Raw genomic sequence first — 23,157 nt, 5'->3', positions numbered from 1 at the left:
GCTGCCCTTACCTGCTGGGAATAGCACACCCCTTCTTTGTGAGGTAAGAGTCCCCCTCCCCCGACCCAAATCTGCAAACAAAGTAACAAGACATGGGCCAGGGCGCAGAAACAAAGCCATTCCCCAGAACAATGGGCCAAGGTATCAGAAAATAGCCAGCAAACTTCTTTAAAGTTCTTTCAGAAGCAGCTGGAGAAAACCAGCCCCAAGGACATGCACAGAACATCCACCTGTGCCCGCTGTGTGACCTCCCACCAGGGGCAGTAAGGAGCTGCAGCAGCAGCTGGGAGACTGCACAGGCGCGACACCCCATAATAAGTCTTGCTACGAATTCCAGAGGCCTCCAGGACAGGAGCCATATTGGAAAGCTGCTGCACGCACCTTAGTTAACGTATCCCTGCCTGTGTCTATGAATAAATATGAATATTTTCCCACCCAAGAACTTAAAAAAAAACCCAGGCCTGTCTTTTGTTCTGTGAGACTGGGATATGTGTTGCTGTAGGCCCTCCTCGTCTCCGCTTACAAGCCTCTTCAATAAAGCTTTGCTTCTGTGGAAAACTCTAAGTGCCTTACCTGCTCATTCTTGACCAGCAAGAGGCAAGAACCTTATTCTGGTAACAGCGGGACTCCCTGGGTGGTGCAAATGGTTAAGCATTTGCTCAGCTACTAACGGAAATGTTGATGGTTCAAATCCACCCAGAGGCACCTTGGGAGAAAGGCCTGGCGATCTACTTCTGAAAGATCACAGTCATTGAAAATCCTATGGAGCATAGTTCTACTCTGACCCTCAGGTATCACCTCAGTGCCTGTAACAGTTCTTTTGACCCCAACTAGAGCCGCCCTGGTGGTACAGTGGTTAAGTGTTTGGCTGCTAACAGAAAGGTTGGCAGTTGGAACCCACCAGCCACTCCAGGAGAAAAATGTGGCAGTCTGCTTCCACAAAGATTACAACCTTGGGAACCCTATGGGGTAGTTTCTACTCTGTCCTACAGGGTTGCTACGAGTTGGGATCAACGGCAATGGGTTTTTTTTTTTTTTTTTTTTCAGTACCCAGAGTTAGGTCCAAACTTCATATGTTAAAGGGAAAATGGCTACAAATCTGGGGGTTCTCCCAACCTCAGTTTTAATTATTGGCTAGAACGACACACAAAACTCAGGAAAGCACTATATTTATGATTATATCTTTATTATAAAGGATACAAATCAGGAACAGCATAAAGAAGAAAGACAAGTAAGGTGAGGTATGGGAGGGTCTTCAACACAGAGCTGCTGTGTCCTCTGGGACACTTTACTCTCCTGGTGCATCAAAGTCCATCACCAGCCAGGAAGGCCACCTAAGCTTCAGTGTCCAGAGTTTTTATTGGGGTTCCATTACGTAGGTATAATGTGACCGAACTCAGTCTCCAGCCCCCTTCAGGCTGATATCACCATGAGTGGTTAGATAAACTGTCAGGTGTGGTCCTGTGCCCTCCATGAACAACAAAGACCCTCCAGTCACTTGGGAAATTCCAAGGGTCTAGAAGTTTTAGAAGTTACCTAGGATCCCTGGTGGCTCAGTGGTTAAAGCGCTCTACTGCGAACCGAAAAGTAGGTGGTTTGAACCCACCAGGAGCTCCGCAGGAGAAAGTTGTGGCAGTCTGCTTCCGTAAAGATCACAACCATGGGAACCCTACAAGGCAGTTCTACTCAGTCCTATAGGGTCAGAATTGACTTGACTTGACAGCAGTGGGTTTTGTTTTGTTTTGGTAGAGGTTAATTCCCAGGAAACAAGCACAAAGACCAAATTCTTCAGGTAAAATAATTCTTCACCCACTGCATTCACCTATCCGGTGCATGCTAAAGGTGTCCTACTGCCAGCACCTGCCACTTTCCACCTGAGGGCTTTCCCTCAGCCCAAGCACAGTGCACACTGGAAGCACTGCTTGTTGATGCCCCTGGAAGCAGCCTTCAACCAATGATGACTGGAAATTGGAGAATAAATACTCCATCCCCCTAAGCCCTGTGGATAGGATACTTCTAAGGCATATTCCACACTGTCTCCCAGAGGTCCCACTGGGCCTGAGCCCCTCTCCCACAGCAGTAACCTGCTCATTATCACACCCTGTATTCACTTCTTTCCCTTCTCTTCCGTGTCTCACTTCCCTACCCCCTACCAGTGCTTCCTGGTACATTTCCCAAATAAACTACTTGCCCTTGAATCCCTGTCTCAGCTTTAGATAGCTTTGAAGTCCTCTCTCATTCCAACAGGAGGTCTCTGCCACCTCAATACTCCTATTGCACTTTCTTTGTACCTCTAATGCAAATACGCATAATTTATCTTGTCATATCTATCAAGTACAAAATAGGAAGGAATATATGTTTTCTGAGTACCAGTTGTGAACCGGGCAGAGTACAGATGCCTTCTGCCAGTCATTCCTTTATTCACTAATAATTCATTCAATAAATATTTATTGAGCTAGAGGTTGGCACACTGTAGTTTAAGGGACAAATTTGGCCTACGGTCTGTTTATGTAAACAAAATTTTACTGGAACATAGTCATGCCCATTTGTTTATCTATTGTCTATGGCTTCTCTCATGCTACTACATTAGAGTTGAATAGTTGTTATAGAGACCATATGGCCCTCAAAGCCTAAAATATTTTTATCTGTCCTTTTACAGAAGAAGACCTGAATATATTACTATCCCTAATATTTATACAGCACTTTCAATTTACAAAGGCATTTCATAAAGTTGTTTATTTGCTCTTGACCACATTTCAAAGGTTACTGACCCCCACTGTAGAGTAGCAAAGATCAGAAAGGTCAAATCACTTGCCCCAGGTCACATAGCCAGTAAGTGGTGGAGCCGGAAAAAAAAAAAAAAAAAACCAGGTTTTTCTGGGTTTACATCCTGTTCTTCCTAAGCCACAGCCTTAGTGGGCATGGATTCCACATTGTTCAATATGTTATCCACCATCCCCACTGACACCTAACCCAAACCTTGCACCAAAGAGAGAAGGTGAAGGCTTGTTGAAAGGAATTGAATTCCCAACACCCTTCCAGATGAGAGAAAAAAAAAAAATTATGAGAGAGACCAGATAAACTGCTGGAATCACCCAGAGCTCACACAGACATTTTGATTATTTGCCTTTATCTTGGGGCACCGGCTGTGCGCCCCACTTCTGGCTCTGCCAGCGCTCTGCAGAGCTTACCCAAAGCAGATGTTTGGAAAGGAGTTCTTGGTTGCACGTTAACTATTGCTGAATTTTTGTTCTTTGAATTTCTAGCACAGCATTCTTATCATTTGAGGGCATTATTTAGAAATACATTAATCCGGCAAGTATTTATTGCATGCGGTTTTAACCATCTGCAAAATACTTGTAGAAAGGCTAGAGATAAATAGAGGATGAGCCCTCTCCTCTGGCAGCTCACAGTCCAGTAGGGGCTGAAGAGAGTAACCTTGTATGTGTGCTAAATGACCTACTATGTGCCAGGAATCATTCCAGCCAGGGACACTTTCATCAACATTCATAATAATTATTATTGTTGTTAGGTGCTGTTGAGTTGGTTCCAACTCATAGCGACCCTATGTACCACCGAAAGAAACACTGCCCAGTCTTGCACCATCCTCACAATCGTCGTTATGCTTGAGCCCATTGTTGCAGTCACTGGTCAATCCATCTCACTGAGGTTCTTCCTCTCTTTCGCTGACCCTCTACTTTACCAAGCATGATATCCTTCTCCAGAGACTGATCCCCCCGATAACATGTCCAAAGTATGTCAGAGGTAGTCTCGCCATCCTTACTTCTAAGGAGCATTCTGGTTGTATTTCTTCCAAGACAGATTTGTTAATTCTTTTGGCAGTAATAATAGTATCAATAATATCAGTATTATTAATGTTAATAATAATAACATTAATATTAATAGCAAATATTATTGAACCTGACTATGTGCCAGGCACTTTGCTAAGCCATTTACAAGGATTATCTCATTTAATCTTCACCCCAATCCCATGGGGAGATGTGACTACAATTTTAAGGATAAGGAATCTGATGCTCAGGGAGGTTGAGCATCTCATCCACGAGCACATAGGAAGTGGGTGGGAAACCAAGGATTTATACTCAGGTCTGTCTGATCAGAGCTTCTACCACAGGGTGCTGTGATAGAGGTGCTGGGCACTGTGGTGGAGGGGCAGGGTACTGGGGTAGAGGGGCAGAGTACTATGGTACAGGGACAGGATACTGAGGTAGAGGGGCAAGGTACTATGGTACAGGGGCAGGGTACTGGAGTAAAGGGCAGGGTACTGGAGTAAAGGGCAGGGTACTGGGGTAGAGTGGCAGGGTACTGGGGTAGAGGGGCAGGGACTGGGGTAGAGGGGCAGGGTACTAGGGTAGAGCATAGGGTACTGAGGTAGAGGGGCAGGGTACTATGGAAGAAGGCAGGGTACTGGGGTAGAGGGACAGGGTACTGGGGTAGAGGGCAGGGTACTATAGAAGAAGGCAGGGTACTGGGGTAGAGGGGCAGGGTACTGGGGTAGAGGGCAGGGTACTGTGGAAGAAGGCAGGGTACTGGGGTACAGAGGCAGGGTACTGTGTTTGCTGAGCCCCTCTCTGGTGCCAGCGGATGGGCTTTGGATGCCAGGATGACTCAGTAGGCCCTCATAGGAGCTCAAGATTTGAGCAGTGGAGACAAACCTTCCTTTCATTTATTTTTTTACACATTCAAAAAACAAAAAACAACAAAAAATAAAAAGCCTATACTCATCCCCAACACTGGGCCAGGTCCTTTGCTCTGTCTGCGCACACAGAAAAGAGTAAAATCTGTGCCTGCCTGCGAGGCGCTTCCAGTCTGGTCAGTGACTGCTGCAAACCGCTAAGCGCATGGTGTGTCCCCAGGGCTGTGGGGCACCAAGGCAAATGTTGTTGTTGGTAGTCGCTGTCCAGTTGGTCCCCGACTCACGGTGACCTCATGCACAATGGAACAAAACGCTGCCCCTGCTTAGCCCTTTGCCATCTCCATCATCGGTTGCGGAACAGAACATTGTGATCCCCAGGGTTTTCAATGGCTGATTTTTGGAAGTAGATCCTAGTCCACCTTAGCCTGGTACTCTGCTAAAACCAGTTCAGCGTCATAGCAACACACGAGCCTCCCTGACAGATGGGAGTTTTTTCCAAGAATGAGCTCTGTAAATCAAAGCACCCAATAAGTGATTGGTCCATTGATTGAAATGCTTCACAAGAAGTTGCTAGCAGCGATAGGGCCAGATTCAACCACCCAGGGCTTTCTCAATGCGGAGCAGATCTACCCTCAGCTTGGCTGGCTCAAAGCGAATCTACAGCTCTAGGCTGCAGAGCCTCCTGCAAACTCAAAGTAAAATGCAGCAATCTCGGCCTGCCTCCCAAGGGGGTCGTGAGCATTAATTAGTTACCATTGGTAAAGTGCTCTGAAGATGTAGGGGTGTATAAACATGGCAACTCATTAGGCCTCTCCACACCACCATGCTCTACAGCCTGGGAACTGCTAATTGAGAAATAATTAACACCTCAGGGTGCTGAGGATAGATGCCTGGCTTTTCCAGGATTGGAAGAGAAGTAATAGCATGCACGGGGAACAGGGAGAAATATAAGGCTGCTTTGAATATGTGGACTCCGAATTATGCCAAGGGAGTATTCACCCAACCCCCCACCCATCCTCACAAAAGCGGGAGTGAGGATATTGCCCAGCAAAACTTTTGGGACTGACCTCCTTGGGGAAAACCCCAACCATAGTGTGAGGTGCAAAGGACAAGCAAGTCTCTTAGAGACAAAAGGGCTCAGTCCAGCCCAGCTCTGCCCGGCCTCTGAGCTGGTGGGCACACGCCAGTCATGTGGTCTCCCGAGCTGTAAAAGCAGATGATAACATGTGGCCACCCCACGCCCTCCCCGGGTTGTCCAGTGACTTCCCTCTACACCAGCCTGCACATTCAGAGCAATCGTCTCAGGGACTATAAAATCCTGATGCCTGAGCCTACCCCAGATCAATACCCACTGTCTCTATGGTGGGGACACATGGCAGTTCCAATGCAGCCAAAGCTGAGAACCACCGCTCTGTCCTGTGTGCCAAGCACTGTGTTAGGAGCAGTAAGAAATAAAGATGTTACCCCACCATGCCTCCATGCCTCCCTCACAACTGCTTATCATTTCCTGATTCGGGCCTTCGACTGTCTGGGTCCCTCTGCCTGGTTACTCTCCCCTGTCAAGCCTCTGCCATTCTTGTTCTGGTAAGCCCCCATCATCCGCGAGGCCCAGCTCAAAGGTCACCTCCTCAGTGAAGCCTACCTCCCCGTGCTCCGGCGGGACTTTTCTCAGCCCCCGTTACACCACTAATCACTCTGTGCTGTTCCTTGTAGCTCCTGGCAGTAGGTGAGCTTTTTAGGGCCAGGAGAATCACCAGTAAAAAGCCCTATTGGCACAGTGATTAAGTGCTCAGCTGCTAACCAAAAGATAGGCACTTTGAACCCACCAGCTATTCCATGAGAGAAAAAATGTGGCAGTCTGCTTCCATAAAAATTACAGCCCTGGAAACCCTATAGGGCATTACCAGTGTCATGCATAGGGTCTGGCACATTTTAGGCAATCAATAAATTATAGCTGTTATTAGTTGTTGTTGTTGTTAGTTGCCATTGAGTCAGCTTGGACTCATGGTGACTTTACGTACAACACAGAGAAGCATTGTCTGGTCCTGTACCATCTTCATGATTGTCGGCATGCTCAGATCCATTGTTGCAGCCACCGTGTGATTTGAGTGCCTTCCACCCTAGAGCGCTCCTCTTCTAGCGCTATATTGGACAATATTCTGTTGTGATCCATAGGGTTTTTGTTCACTGATTTTTGGAAGTAGATCACCAGACCTTTCTTCCTAGTCTGTCTTAATCTGGAAACTCCACTGAAACGTGTCCACCTGCTAGGATTTGAAATGCTGGTGGCATCATTTCCAAAATCATAGCAACATGCAAGCCAACACAGTACAACAAACAGACAAGTGGTGGTGTTATTAAATATGTAGAGCTCTGACTCAAACACTGCAACAATTGTGAGGATGGTGCAGGACCAGGCAGTGTTTTGTTCTGTCGTCCACAGATTCTGTCGCTATGAGTCAGAATTGACTTGATGGCACCTAATGACAACAAATGATATGCAGCTCCCACCTCAGGACATTTGCACTTGTTCCCTCTGTCTGGAACATTCTTTCCCCAGGTAGCTGCAAGGCTCTGTTTCTCACCTCCTTCAAGTCTTTGCTAAAATGTCACCTTTTTGATGAAGCTTTCCTTGATCATCCCGTTTTAAATGGCAACCACCCAACCTCCACTCCATTCCCCTTCCCTGGTTTATTTTTCTCCATAACATTTAACATCATCTGACTGATAGACCCTGTCATTATTTAAAATTTCATATTTTCTTCAAACATCAACAAAGCAAATGGATTTTTGCAGTAATTTTAGCTTTTTAAAAAATATTGCATTAAGATATTATTTATCTTGATTACTCAGTATTTTGGCACTCCCTTAAATTTTGTGCCCTTGTCAAGTACCTCATTTGCCTCATCCTACTCCTGGCTCTAAAGGTTTTGACATACTTCTTTTATTTCACTCATGTATTGGTTTATTGACTGTCTCCCCTCACTAAAATGTAGGCTACATTGACAGCCAGGATTTTTGTTAGTCTGTTTAGTTCACTGCAGTAGTCCCAGTGTCTAGAGCAGTGCCTGGGACCTGGTAGGTGCTTAATAAATATTTTGTGAATAAATGTTTGATTTCGTGTTTTAAAGAATGCCTTAGGGTTTGTAAAAAAAAAAAAAAAAAGAAAGAAAGAAAAGGCCGTTTTCCAGCTTTTCAATTTTTTTATTTAAAAAATCTAAAGTTATTTAAATTGAAAGCCCGTAAAATCACAGGGTACATGCGAAACTCCATTGGCCGATGTGTTGTCATGGTTACACCATGACGGGTTGTCGCCCTATTCGGACAGTGGGGCGGGAGTGCCTGGCAGCAGGAGGGAACACCAGACCAACGAGAGCGGCTTTGATCATAGAGTTAGACTTCTCTACTTCCTAGAGGGCACATCCGGAACGGTAATTTATTCATCGCTGCCCCAGCCAATCCATGATCCTGGGGGAGAGCCAAGCTCTCTCTCTTTGCCTAAGCTTCCGGAAAACCTCTCACGTGCGTCTAGAATGGGGTGGGGCCAGAGTGCGCGCTTCCCGCCTACGTGAGCGCGGCTTTGTGATTGGCGAAAAGCACAGGAAGGGGGTCTCGGGGCTGACACTGCCTCTGACGCTGGCGCGCTGGCCCGGCACAGCGGTCTCGCGGGTGGTGTTGGCTGTAGCTGCGGTTGGTGAGTGTGGGTGACAGCGAGGGACGAGTGATGGGCGGGGGGCAGTGGAGTGAAGAGAAGACCGTGTTCTGGGTGGCGGAGGTCTGGGACCTTGATGCCTGTTTTCCCACTCGCATCCGGGCCTTGAAGTGGGAGGGGGCAACAATCATATAAACTCCTGAATAATACTCATCTCCTAGTCCCAGGTTCCTCTGTTGTAAAATGAGGGCAAGTACTTCTTGTCTGCCTCGTATTGTTGTGAGCGTGACGGTGTTTCTGCAAGTGCCAGCCCTGGAAAGGCCCTGAAAAGATCAAATTTCCTATTTTACGTATGGGGAAACTGAGATCCGGAGAATGGAGCGCATTGACCAGCGAGTTGAAGGCCGGGCCAGTTCTTAGAGCTAGATCTGAAATTCCATTGCTGTTTTATGCAGCATGGTCAAGTGATGGTAACTTAATGGGATTTGGAGCCCAGGACCTTGCCTGTCTTCCAGGTGTGGCCCTGCGCTCATTTGCTGTGTTGCTTGACACAAGTGACTTCACCTGCCTGATCTTTTCTGTGCTTTGGGCACAATAGTAATTATAGCAAACACTTTATGGCACTTATTGTCTACCAGGCACTGTTCCAAGCGCTTTGAGTTCTGTGCGACTTCTTGCTTGTATTGCCAAGGATTGTGAGTCAAAGAATCTTTAAAAAGGCCTGGGCTGGGAAGGTGGGCAGCCTGCCACAGAACAAAAAACCAAATAAACCAAACCTGTTGCCGTCGAGTCGATCCCAACTCGTAGTGACCCTATAGGACAGAGTAGAACTATCCCATAGAGTTTCCATCCAGCGCCTGGTGGATTCAAACTGCCCACCTTTTGGTTAGCAGCTGTAACACTTAACCCCTACGCCAGCATCAGGGTGCTCTGTAAATATTTGTTGAATGGTCGAATGACTCCGAAGCTCTTTGTCAGAATCTGAGGTGCTGGACAGGTAGTTACTATATTGCTTTGGAGGGATTGTCTGTGGATAACCTGGAACGACTGAGATGCTACTAATTATCTTCCTGTTTGTATAAGCTCAAGTGGCCTGGTGGGGGAGGGCTTAAGGCTTCTACTTAAATTATCTAGATAATTATCTCATCATATTCCTTCACTTTGTTCTTCATCTGTTAATATATTTGATCAACAAACAAAGACATCAGGAGAGACCAGTCCCTGGAGAAGGACATCATGCTAGAAGGTCATCGAAAAAGAGGAACACCCTCAATGAGATGGATTGACACAGTGGCCACAACAATGGGCTCAAGCATAACAACGATTGTGAGGATGGCACAGGACCAGGCGGTGTTTGGTTCTGTTGTGCATAGGGTCAGTATGAGTCTGAACTGACTCAGCAGCACCTAAAGACAATAGATATAGAGGCATTGTGCTGGGCCCTGAAATGTAAAAATGTAGAAAACCTCATGAACTTATAGTTTCAAGGAGGAATAGGACATGAAACAATTTTCCCTCCAAGAGCCTGCTCATAATGGTTTCTCAGAAACATTTTTAAAAATTATCCGATCACAGCATAATAAATACTGTAAAGAATTAGAAGCATGTGCAGTGGGAGCACAGAGAAGGCAGTGACTGTCTGCACTTAGAGGGGTAGGGAAGGCTGCTTAGAATAAGTGAACCTTCAGTGATGAAGTGGAGTTGGTGGAGATTGAGGAAAGGAGACATCTTGGCTGAAGGTGGCCTCTTCTGGGAATGACAGGCAGTTTGGGGCATGATGGGGGAGTGGTGGAGCCCTGGTGGCGTAGTGGTTAAGAATTTGGCTGCTAACGAAAAGATTGGCAGTTTGAATCCACCAGCCACTCCTTGGAAACCTTATAGGGCAGTTCTACTCTGTCCTATAGGGTCATAATGAGTCGGAATCGACTCAACAGCAATGGGTTTGTTTTTTATTTGGTTTAGGGGAGTGGCAAGAAGCTGGAAGAAGTGTGTTGAGATCAAAATATGTAGAGGCTTAGGTGCAATTCTGAGAAAATTATGATGGATTATAAGGAGACTAATTGAATCAGCTATTTTTTTTTTAGCTGTACTGTGGAGACTAGACTGTAGACTGACAGGGTTTAAGGATCATTCAGTTCATTCATTAATAAAACATTAATGTGTATCGTGTCCAGCTACTATGTTGGAGGCTGGGCATACAGCTTGGAATAAAACAGGCCTGGTTACTGCCCTCATGGGAGTTTACAGTCTAAATCAGCAAGTGAGCAGTTAGGCTCCTGCAGTGGTTCTCAAAGTGTAGTCCCCAGTTCAGCAGCATCAGCCTCTTTGGAGAACTTGTTAGAAATGCAAATTCTTGGGCTATACCACAAACCTACTGAGTCAGATACTCTGGGGGCAGGGCCCAGCAATCTGTTTTCACAAGCCCTCCAGGCGATTCTGATGCTTACTAAAGCTTGAGAACCACTGGGCTACGGTAACATAGCAAGCTGTACTGAGGGGCTACCCCAAAGCTGAGGCAGTAAGGGCCAGAAAGGAGTGGGCTGACTTGAGAGGGATCTTGGAGACAGGCTTCTTTGCTTCAGGACATGAACAGTTAAGGGTGAAGCTTGGGCCACTGGTCTGAGATCAGACTGCAGTAAGTGATGGAGCCAGGTGTGAGCCCACGTGTGCCTTGTCACCAAAGCCTACACTTTTCCACACCTCCCTTCACATAGGGCTCTGTCTGGCAGAGCCTCCCAACCTTTTTCAGATCATAGGCCACACAGGAAATGGTAATACTTGTACAGTGCACAGGGAAGATGGATGAGGCTGCTTGAGGTGGGAGGTGAGCAGTTGGAGGACTTGAGGCTGCTAAAGGCTGGCGGTAACCACCTGGGGATTCCAGCTACCCAGAGCTGAGAGGAATCAGCAACCCATAGAGCTTTGCTCTATGGGGTATGCCTAGAAGTACTCTCTAAATTTGGCAGTGTAAGTCAAGAACCATAAAAGAGTTCATACCCTTTAACTCTTAATTCCATTCCTGCAAATCTCTCCCAAGTATGTTGTTGTTGTTGTTAGGTGCCGTCAAGTCGGTTCCGACTCATAGCGACCCTGTGCACGACAGAATGAAACACTGTCCAGTCCTGCGCCATCCTTACAAGTATATAACCAAAAAATACCTGAAAAAAGCCTTGTGCTCATCTTAGGGGAAGGACAAACCAGTCCCTGGCAGACTCACCTCCAGAAGTGATAGAAAAGTAGAGGAACATTCAGCCCCAGGGTGAGCCACTCCTGTGCACACAGGAACATGATCCAGAAGAGGCTGTGGATGAAATATTCTGGCAGCACCAGCTGAAGAGGGAGTAGAGACACGGGCCTGGGTTAGAGGGAGGAAAAGCCACTCCTGCTTCTACGGCAGCTGACTTCTGCCTGGACCCAGCCTCCAACGTGCTGGTGGCATGAGCCCTCCCTGCAGCAGCACAGAGTCCCTGCCCCAGGACTGGGAACTGACAAGTTCCCCTCTTTGTAGTACCACCCAGCCAGTTGCCAGCTGAGTTGATTCCGACTCATGGCAACCCCATGCGTGTCAGGGTAGAATTGTGCTCCATAGGGGTCTCAATGCCTGATTTTTCAGAAGTGGATACCACGCCTGTCTTCAAAGGTGTCTGGGTGGACTTGAATCACCAGCCTTCAGTTAGCAGCCGAGCACTTAACCATTTGCCCTACCCAGGAGTTCATCTTAGATTGTGTTTAAGGGGAAGACTGACAGCTCTCCAGTAGTGGGGGGATTGTTTTTTATACAGTCACTCAGTGAAATGTTGTACTGCCATTAGAAATATTTTGTAAAATCGTGAAGAAAGGATGTCTAGTAAACTCCTGCTGTGTGCTGAAGATAACAGTGGTGAGCAAGTCAGATGTGGTTCTTGCCCGCACAGAGCTGAGTGTCTGGGGGGCAAATAGGCAGCCAAGTGAGCAATAACCTGAAAGGGTGATTGGTGTCTGATAGGGGATGGAAGAGTGGGCTGCTGCAGTAGAAGCCAGTCTTTTGGAGTATGGAGAGGGGTCAGGGAAGGCTTTCTGGGGGACAGGATGGTAATCCTAAGGCCTGGAGGGTGAATAAGGATGAATAGATGTCACTAGGCAAAGGGGAGGGGAGTGTTCTATGCAGAGGGGACAGTGTTAAGAATTAGGGTGATACAGCGGGAACACAAAGCGGGCAGTGCTGAGAGATGAGGCCAGAGGGGCCCAGCAGCCACCTCACATGGGGCCATGTACACCATGAAGGTCACACATTTGGATCTTATTCTAAGGGCATTAGGAAGCCATTGGAGGATTTTATGCAAGAAAAACTATTCCTGGCTGTGTTTTGGAAGCATCTCCCATGGCTTCAGTGTGGCAAGCAGATTGGTGCAGGGCAGGAATGGAAGTCAGGAGACCCATGAGGAGGCTGCTACAGTACGCCAGGTGAGAGATGATGGTGACCTGGACCTGGTTGGGTGCTTGGTGGTGGAGAGAAGGGGATGGACTCAGCAGCAATTGAAGAGGTAGGAATGAGGGGCTGAGTGGGCTGATGAATGTGGGGCAGAGGGATCGAGAGGTTTCTGGTTTGGCCATTCAGAGTGATGGCCCTGGGGAGAAGGCTGTGTTCATTCCAGGGACACTGAAGAACCTGTGTAAGGATATGTTGGATACGTAGATCTGAAGCTCAAGAGACACCTTGAGTGACGATGTTGACTTGGAGTCACCAGCCTGTGGCCTGACCAGGGAGTGTGTTGAAGTATAAGGAGAGAAAAGACACAACATTTAAGGGGTGGGCAAAGGACAGACCCAGTTGTTGTCGAGTCATTTCTGACTCCTGTGTTGCAGAGTAGAACAGTGCTCCATAGGGTATTCAATGGGTGATTTTTCAGAAGTAGATTGCCAGGCCTTCCTTTCAAGGCCCCTCTGGGTAGATTCGAACCACCAACCTTTTTTTTCAGTAGCTGAACGCTTAACAGTTTGTGCCACCCAGGGACTCCTGGGCAAAGGACAAGGGCTTGTAAAACAGACAGGATTGCAAAAAAATGTCAGCAACGGTTGTCTCTGGGCAGAGGGATTATGGCTAGTCGTCATCTTTTCTTTTTTGTTTCTCTTTTCCCTCTCATTTTATATAATAATAACATCAAACATTGAGCTCATAGTATGTACCAGATCCTGTTCTAAGAACTTTCCACAGCTCTTCCAATTCCCACAATAAACCTACAAGGTGGGTGCTGTGCTATTGCCATTTACAGATGAGGAAAGCAGGCACAGAGGGCTAAGTCACACGTCCCAGTTGACGTGGGTGCAGACCTGGGGAAGCTAGACAGAATCCGGGCTGCCTGCTCTCACAGCCTGCACTTCAAATCACTACCCAGTCGTGTCTCTCGCCAGTATATTGTTATTTTTTTCATAATTGGGTAAATACTGATTTTTTAAAATGGCGGTCAGGTAAGAAAGTAGTACTTTGGTTTGCCAGGACATTAGAGATGAAAGGCTTTGTATCTGCAAAGTCAGCGGCTGTCTAAGAAGTTTGTTGGAGACCGGACTCAGCTGGCAACTTCATGGTGTTGAAACACATTTAATGCCTATTTCTGTACAACTTATTTTCGTCCAGGCGCGAATGCTTCCTTGTGCTGTGGTGTAATGGGAAGACTGCTGACAAGATGGAGAACGTTGCCCGTCCTGGCCACCTGCAGTCGCCACCTCTCCGGGTACGTTCCCTGCAGGCTTCACCACCGTACCCTAGGGAGAGGGAAGCACTTGGTGCTGTCCCGCATGTTCCAGCCGCAGAACCTGCGGGAAGACCAGGTGCTGTCCCTGGAAGGCAGATCTGGGGACCTGACCTGTAAGAGCCAGCGGCTGATGCTTCAGGTGGGCCTGATCCACCCGGCGAGCCCCGGCTGTTACCACCTTCTGCCTTACACTGTGCGTGCCCTGGAGAAGCTCGTGCGGGTGATAGACCAGGAGATGCAGGCCATCGGGGGGCAGAAGGTCAACATGCCCAGCCTGAGCCCAGCAGACCTCTGGCGAGCCACCAATCGGTGGGACCTGATGGGCAAGGAGCTTTTAAGACTTAGAGATAGACATGGGAAGGAATACTGCTTAGGACCGACTCATGAGGAAGCCATCACAGCTCTGGTTGCCTCCCAGAAGACACTGTCCTACAAGCAGCTTCCTTTCCTGCTATACCAGGTGACAAGGAAGTTTCGGGATGAGCCTAGGCCCCGCTTTGGGCTTCTCCGTGGCCGAGAGTTTTACATGAAGGACATGTACACCTTCGACTCCTCCACAGAGGCCGCCCAGCAGACCTACAGCCTGGTGTGTGGTGCCTACTGCAGCCTGTTTAGCAGGCTGGGGCTGCCATTTGTCAAGGTTCAGGCTGACGTGGGCAGCATTGGGGGCACGATGTCTCATGAGTTCCAGTTACCGGTGGATGTTGGCGAGGACCGGCTTGCAGTCTGTCTCAGCTGCAGCTTCTCAGCCAACATGGAGACACTAGACTTGTCACAGACGCACTGCCCTGTGTGCCAGGGACCACTGACTGAAACCAAAGGCATTGAGGTAGGGCACACATTTTACCTGGGCACCAAGTACTCCTCCATTTTTAATGCCCAGTTTACCAATATCTATGGCAAACCATCGCTGGCCGAAATGGGGTGCTATGGCTTGGGTGTGACGCGGATCTTGGCTGCTGCCATTGAAGTACTTTCTACAGAGGACTGTATTCGCTGGCCTGGCCTCCTGGCCCCTTACCAAGTCTGCCTCATCCCCCCTAAGAGAGGCAGCAAGGAGGAGGCGGCCACGGAGCTCATGGGGAGCCTGCACAGCCATATCGCCGAGGCACTGCCACAGCTTCACGGCGAGGTCCTGCTGGATGACAGGACTCATCTGACCATTGGAAACAGACTGAAAGACGCCAACAAGCTTGGCTACCCCTTTGTGATAATTGCTGGCAAGAGGGCTCTGGAGGACCCTTCACATCTTGAAGTTTGGTGCCAGAACACTGGTGAGGTGGTCTTTCTTACCAAAGAGGGGGTTGTGGAATTACTGAGCACAGTGCAGGTTGCCTAAATGCCCCTATTTTTGGCTGGGTTCTCTAGAGAAGCAAAACCACTGAAGCGTCTGTATATATAGAGAGAGAGATTTTATCAAGGAAATGGCTCACGTGGTTCTAGAGGCTGAAAGTCCCAAGTCCGTGGACCAGGCTGGAAGCTTCTCCAAGCTCACAAAGCTGCAGGGACTGGCAAACCCAAGATCAGCAGGTCAGACAGCAGGCCCTGGCTCCCAGGCTGCGGAGGCCAATGAATCCCAAGATCATTAGGTAAGACAGCAAGCCACTGGCTTACAGACTGTGGAGGCTGACAAATCCCAAGTTTGGCGAGTAAGCTGGCAGGCTGCTGGCTTACAGACTGCTGAGGCTGATGAATCCCAAGATCGGCAGGTAAGCTGCTAGCTCAAGTCCCAAGAACTGGAGGTCAGATGAACAGGAGCGAGCTATAGGATCCAGAGCGAGCAAAAGCCCACAAGCCTTGCCAGAAAGTCCACCTATATTGGATGCAGGCCACACCCCCAAGGAAACTCCCTTTTAACTGATTGGCTACTCACAGCCTTATGGAGGTGATGATATTATATCAGATCTCATGGAGGTGCCAAGCTATATCATAACTGCCAAACCAGTGAGAGTCATGACCTAACCAAGTTGTCCACAGCCCTACCCCTGCCCCCATCCTGCATCCTTGGTGTTCACTCTGAGGCCGCATTTTCCTAGGGTCTCTGGGCTGGCCTCTCCAGAAACAGGGCAGCTCCTGACAGATGATGCTGTGTTTCCAGTACCTATTGCTGTTGAGTCCACTCTGACTCATAGTGACCCCGTGTGTGTCAGAGTAAAACTGCCGCATAGAGTTATCAGTGGCTGATTTTTGGGAAGTAGATTGCCAGCTTTTCTTCTGAGGCACTTCTAGGTAGACTCAAACCACCAACCTTTCAGTTAATAGCTGAATATTTAACTGCACCACCCAGGAACTCCTCGAGACTGTGTTAGGGAAACCAGTTTTTATCTCAGTCATTTGTTCACACTGTTTGTATTTTAAGTTATTAACGTTATCTGTTTGTCTGGATTGGCCAAGCCACCACATACCATTCCTCTTATATGCTACTGGCGGAAGCTTCTGTTAGGAGGCAAACAAGAAGGAAACCCGGGTTCCAGTTTTGTCCCTGGGATGAGCCGCTGTCCTCAGCTGAGTTTCCCTCCCGGTTCTGCCATCTGTGACCACAGGCCTCTTGCTGCTAGGCCCAGAGGGCAGGCCCTTCAGCCCTCCCCCACTGATCAGTGGGCTGAGTGTGTGGGCAAAAGAATCAGGAGATCTGACCCTGCCACCAAATCACTGGTGACTTGGGCATGTCCCTTTCTCTTCGGGGGCCTCTGTTTCTCATCTGTAACATGAGAAAATGGTATTAGATGTGTCAGGTCCCAACAGCTGTCCCAGGGTGGTTCCATGACAGGTCCGTGACAGGTAGAGCTGGTTTCCCTGACCCTCCACAGTCTAAGCTAACTGGCAAGTTGATATAGTTAGCTGATGGCTCAAGTCAAAAACTGCTCCAGAGACCTGGCCCTATTGAGGCAGCTTAAGCTCTCCAGATCATGTTGTATTGATTGAATAAAGTCAAACTGTTGAAATGCGCCTTGCATGTTAATTTAAAACAATGGTCTTGCACTTTTACCAGTGGAATGGCTTCCTGTCTTGAGCCTCTCCTTTCTTTTTCTACTGTTTCTACACCCCACTCAACAACAACAGCAACCAAAACAAAACAAACATTGGGGGTTGGAAAAATGTGTTTTAAACCATTTTTTCTGACAGATGCCAGGGACGAGCAGGCTTAAACCACCATGGTGACCTTGTCCTAGGAACAGAGCTGGATCCTAGAAACATTCACAAGGGGAGAATATTAAGAGATGGTCTCTGCCAACATTCTGTGAAAACTGGGAGTGAACTTTAGCTTCCACAGAGTGTCGTCTACTTTCGTTGCTCCTGTACATCAGATTGGGAGCACAGTCAGGTGCCCTGTCCTTGGCCTCCTAGGGTCTCTACATGTCCACATCTAATAAGAATGGATAGGCCAAGTTCAAGCCACCACCTCTTCAAAACATTCCTGGCAGGTATTGGAAGTGGTCCCCCCCTACCCCCAGTGGCACTTTGCCTATGGCATTGATCACATTCCTTATTTTGCAGCAGCTCATTGTATGTATGGCTCAGCCACCTATGGTTGATAGTGAGCTTCCTGAAGCCAGGGTCCTGAGCCCATTCCTAGTGCACTGCAGTTCTCATTTTGGCCTGTTTCACCTGCTCACTGGCTTTCTGGCAGCTTGTTCTGCTAGAGTAACTCCATCCCCCAAACACACCATCAGGTCTCTTAGTTAATGTATATACCAAACCCTAATGACTCCCAGGCTTCCGTTGGAATACTTCAGATTTTCAGCTCAGGATATGTGGATTCTGAGAGAGATATGGAAAGGCTGGATGGTAAGGCAGGGGACCTTACCCTTGGCTGCTGGTTGGAGTCACCTGGGTCCCATGCAGAAGTTCTGATTAAGGTCGGGGTGTGGCAGACCATATGATTTTTTAAAGCTCCCCCGGTGATTCGAATGTGCAGCCAGTCGATTGAGAGCTTCTGGCTGGCGTAAGGGTAGCCACCACCCCAAGTCCATTTTGTGGCTTGGCATTTCTTTGAGTAATTTCTATTGTGCATTATCAGACTGCTGTGAGCCCTCTGCTTTTAATGGGGTGCTCATTTATTTGTTGAGGGCCTGCCATGTGCCACTAGGCTATGAGTTCCCAGACCTTACAACTGTGCAAGATAGATGCTATTATTCCCGTTTCACAGATGAGGAAACCTGAGACTCAGTTTAAGTAGCTTACTCGAGGATGCATACATAGCTGTCAAGTGTCAGAGCTAGAATCTGAGTATCAGCCAGAAACCATGCCCTTCCTGCTACCATACATGGCCTCTGCCTTAGCAAAGCGATCTCAATAAATAAAACTGGATTATTTATGTCTGTTTAATCAGGTTGGCCTGGAGTATATGAGAAATTGGAGCTCACACAAATGGGTGCTTTAATTTTTTTAATTTTAAATTTGTGTTCCATAAGCGTATTTATGGAAGGCTAGCCTAATGTAAGCACTTTTAAAAACCAGATTCCAAGAATAGAGAACCAATTAATTTTAAATTCTTCATAAATGTGCTAGTTACAGAATGATTTGAGGATGGATAAAAGATCGTGGCGCTTTAGAACAGGAGGAGAACCTGGGACCTGTGTATCCAGCCCTCTTTTCACCAAGGGAGAACAGATCTGAAGAGAGAATTAACCTACCAGGTACCATTTGACTGACAAAACTGATTCAGGCCAGGTGCTGTGTCCCCTCAATCAGGCTACCTCTTGTTGCATTAGAAGACTGGCTGGATCACAGAAGCCTCGTAGGTTTGCTAAAATAGGTACCCATATGTTTATTTTACCATGTGGGGACAATCCAGGGAGCATGGTGATTTGCCCAAGGTCAAGCTGAACTATAACCTAGGTGTCCTGGTCATTAAGCCAGTGTTTCTTCTAGTAGCCACAGGCAGCATGATTTGGTGGAAAGATCAGAACCTGGAAGACACACAATCCTAGGTCCAACACTTTGCAGGAATGTCACATTGGATCAGTTAATTGCCCTTGGTGCCTCTCAGATTGTTCATCTGTAAGATGGCCGTGATAATGCTGCTCACCTCATAGGGTGGTTTGGGGGTTGAATGAGCTCACATGAAACGCATGGCCCGTAGTGTGCTTAAGAAGACACTTCCCTTAGACCGTATGACTTAGGAAGTCACTCCGTTGGGAGCCCAGGTTCTGCTATTAACTTCGTTATCTTGAGACCTGGGTCTTGTTTTATTGATGTGATGTTTTACAATCTTCCTGGGGAGTGCCACCAGCAAGAATTAGGTCACGCCTACAGAATGGTTCCATCTCCTTAGAGGAAAGATGGAAATATTCAAACTGCGTACCTTGCTCTCTCATTACTGAACTTGCCAGTTTTACCTCTTGCCATAAATTGATGAAATTGAGATGCTGGCAAAATAACAGGTACAGCCTGTATTATCATTGCTCATTCCTTGGAGAGACTGAGAAGCAACTGGCTGGGAAATATTTAGCAGAATTAATACTTGGGGACAAAGGCTGGTGCATAACAAAACCGTCATGTAAATCAAGCCTAGAATGTAAATCAAGGGCTCCATTAATATTCTGTTTTAATGGAGAAACACCTGCTGGGCTATCAATAAAGGAGCTTTGCAGAAATCTGTTGAAATTGCCATTTCCTTAACTACTTGTGTACCAGGCCCCTGCAGATTTCCCACCACCCATTCGCACACCAAGATGCTTATATGATTTTAGAATGGAGTTATGCACCCAGGGGCACATAAGGCTTTGTGTTAGAGTTAGGAAAAGGATTTTTAAAAGCTTTCTTAAAATGTGTGAAATTGTTTTATGATGCTATTAGACCAACAACAACAAAAAAAGTACTTCACCTAATTTTAAAAACAACAGTGAGCCAGACTGGAGACTTTGGAGTCAGACTGCATGGGGTGCACTGCACTTCCTCATACTCTCTGCACTGAACGTACAGTGTCCTCATCCTTAAAATGGGAGAACCGTGCCTGGCTCACAGCAGGTGCTTGGTAAGTGGCAGCTGCCTTATATTAGGCCAGTTGGCCCTTTGCTCATAGTAGGTGGGCGAGTGGTGTGCTGTGGCCCAGCAGGATGGATGACACCTTTAGGCCCCGCTGTTAATGCACCATCCCTGGTGTAGGGTTGGTGTCCACCTCTGTCAAGCCAGCAGCTCTAAAGGCTGCTAATGAGCTTCATAATTAGAGCTTAATTGACCTTGGCTAATTAAAACTATGTAGGTAAGGGAGTGAGGAGGAAGCACTTACCAGTTAATGGTAGTGGAGGACGCCCCATTTGCAAAGGCAGAATATGCTGCTTAGGCCCAAGAGTGCAACTGGTGGGCTAGGGGAGCCCTATTGGTGGTATGTCACTTGGTGTGGGGATTTGGCCGTAGGCTCTGGTAGAGGTTTCTGCAGACAGTGGATTCTTCTATCCAAGCAGACAGGTTGGGGACTTTACATGACACAGCAAGCACTACCTTGGAGTAGGTGGGCAACGGCAGGTGGGTCGACTGGAAGCTCCTTGAGGGCAGGGGCTGGGTCTTGTTCCTATTTGTATCTCCCAAAGGGCTGAGGAGAGTCCTGAGTTCACGTTTTGTCTGGCTCGATGTTCCATTAGCTAGCTGACTTTGGGCAAGAAACTTAACCTCTCTGTGCCACTTATCAGTAAAATGGTCCTAGAATGTTGGGAGAATTAAATGAACTAATGCATGCAAAGCCCCTAGAATGGTGTCTGCCATATTGTAAGTACTCAAGAGATGGAAGCTGAGCCATGCCAGCATATCCCCTGGAATATTTCCCTTGCAAGTCTCATTGCCTTTGCTTGTGCTGTACCCCATGCCTAGAAGGCCCTCTCACCTCCCCCACCCCCAATTCCTTCACGCCTTCATGGCCCAAATCCATCATGGGTAGTGGCTTCCACCCTAAGCTATTCCCTCCTCTGTGCCATTAGGCAGTGATTATTTGTTGTGCACCTACTATGTGCTGAGCAGGTGCTGTGTTAGGCCCCAGCAGTGCTGAAGTGTAATTTACACAAAGTAGGGAAAACCATCAGGTAAACAGACATGAAGTGATGGTGCAGATGGCAACAGGACCTGAATGAAGGCAGGGAGGAACAGTTAGGAGAGGGAGTAACAAATGGGAGGGAGTACACTAGGCAAAGGGAACTGAATTATGCAAAGGCCCAAAGCTAAGAGAGCATGGCAAGGTTGGGGAATAAAAAGTAGTGTCATAGACTGAACACTTATTACAAGCAAGCTCTATTTGTTTCACACAGATTAACTCAGATGAGGTAAGTGCTATTATCCTGCTTATACTTCAGATGAGGAAACTGAGGCACAGAGAGCCGAAACAGCGTGTCCAAGGCCATACAGCTAGTGAGCTGCAAGACTGGAATTGGAATCCAGACAGGATGGCTCCAGAGCCCACATTCTTAACCACTGCACCCTCCTGCCCCAGAACTGAAACATGTCCAGGATGACTGGGCCATGAATGCCAGGCCAAGAGTGTTGCTGAGGAAAAAGGGGGAGCCACTGAGGGTTGAGAGCAGGGATGTGGATGGACTTGCTTGTGGCTGTATTTCTCTTCACTGGAGTTCAGGGTTAGAGTTATATTCACTCAGCAGTGTGACCTTGAAGGCAGACGCTGCCCGATGCACTTTGACCTTGAGGGTCTGTCCAAGGAGCACGGAAAGGGAGGGAAGGTGGGCTGTGGTGTGAGGTGCATGGGCTCAAATCCTGGCTCTGACACTCACTAGTGGTGTGACTGCAACGTTTCTAATCACTCTCTGTCTCCATCTCCTTATTTATGAAACGGATCACAGACCTTAAAGAGAGGCTGCTCGGATTAAATAAGAGAACCCAGACACAGCAGGTTAGCGCAGGGCCGGAGCTGTGTTAACAGTGACCATAATCACTCCCCCTTCCCCGCCTGCCCTGTGCATCTGCCAGCAATGTGTGACAAGGGTTGCCTTAAGGGGGCTTTGTCCCCCCACCCCAATTCTCTCATCTATCACCCGGAATCCACAGAGGTAACCAGACAGAAGAGCACAGTGGTGGTTCGGTGGCAGAATTCTCACCTTCCATGCAGGAGACCCGGCAAACCCCACCAAACCCAACGCACCTCAGGTGCAGCCACCATGCATCTGTCATTGGAGGCTTGTGTGTTGCTATGATGCTAAACAGTTTTCAGCAGAGCTTCAGACTAAGAAGAAAGGTCTGACAATCTGCTTCCAAACATGAGCCAACAGATCACAGTGGTCCGATCCCATGCATCCCAGGCTGACTGCAGCTAAGAACCAGACTGAAGTGGTCCAGTGCCACCTCTGTAACGGAGGCCTCAGTTCTGGGAAGGGCTGCACTAGGGTGTGAGTGCTGTGGGATGGAGGGTCCCAGGGTGGTGGGAAAACCTGTGGCCTCAAGTCAGGGGTGCAGAGGCTGGTGCACAGGCTGGTGCACGTGCTTTGGCCTTGCCCCTGTCCTCCTCCTTTCTGGGCCTTGATTCTCTCATCCTTGAGGGGATCTTGGCTGGTCTCTCCTGGAGGCAAGGTGGCCCAGGAAGCACCCACCCACGAGGCCCAAGCTCACCATCCCCACAGGCAGCTTCAGCCTCATGGGCTGCTTCCCTCCCCGCACCCCCGCCGACCCCGCTCCTGGAGGAAGAGGAGAACCCAAGGACTGTCCCCCGACCAGCTGCGCCCTATCTGGCTGCTTAGGTCCCGGAATCCTGCTGCTAGTTCGCCACGGCACAGCCGCGACTCAGGGACCTGCAGACTGCGCAGCACTCGGTAAGCAATGGGGAGCGGTGGGGGGTGGGGTGGGGTGTAAGGGTGCGCTCTGCACCCCCCGGGGCCGCGTGGGCTCTGAACGCGCCTGGCCTGGCAGCCATCCGGGGAACCAGCTGCCGGCCACGTGCTCGACCGCAGGGCGCCGGGGAGCGGGGCCACGACTGGGTCTCCCCTCCCAGGCGAAATCCTAGTCCTTTTCTCCACACCAACCCAGGGCTTCATCCAGAGCCGCCTCTTCCCCTTCTACTTCCACATGGGCTCTGCCTGCCCCTTTGCGACCTGATTATTTTTTACCACATACCACCCAAGGGAGCTCCTCAATGAGGAGCCCACGCAGGTATGCAGGCCCCCTCGCCTCCCAGCCCA

General features: G+C 48.4%; 1 protein-coding gene across 2 annotated transcripts; it reads left to right on the top strand.

The window, feature by feature from the left end:
• Nucleotides 1-8,222: 8,222 nt before the first annotated feature.
• On the top strand, nucleotides 8,223-21,210 carry PARS2 (prolyl-tRNA synthetase 2, mitochondrial). Of its 2 annotated transcripts, none has more exons than XM_049879360.1 (2): nucleotides 8,223-8,348; nucleotides 13,921-21,209. In XM_049879360.1, the coding sequence occupies exon 2, from the start codon at nucleotides 13,950-13,952 to the stop codon at nucleotides 15,375-15,377; it is 1,428 nt and encodes a 475-aa protein (XP_049735317.1). In that variant the 5' UTR covers nucleotides 8,223-8,348; nucleotides 13,921-13,949; the 3' UTR covers nucleotides 15,378-21,209. The 2 variants fall into 2 exon arrangements, with proteins under 2 accessions (XP_049735317.1, XP_049735318.1); XM_049879361.1 differs by lacking the exon at nucleotides 8,223-8,348 and adding an exon at nucleotides 9,698-12,749 and having other exon boundaries at nucleotides 13,921-21,210.
• Nucleotides 21,211-23,157: the final 1,947 nt, after the last annotated feature.

Source organism: Elephas maximus, chromosome 3 (assembly GCF_024166365.1).
Source record: "Elephas maximus indicus isolate mEleMax1 chromosome 3, mEleMax1 primary haplotype, whole genome shotgun sequence".
Taxonomy (NCBI): domain Eukaryota; kingdom Metazoa; phylum Chordata; class Mammalia; order Proboscidea; family Elephantidae; genus Elephas; species Elephas maximus.
The sequence above is the reverse complement of the archived record's forward strand: the minus strand, read 5'-3'. Positions and strand labels throughout refer to the sequence as shown.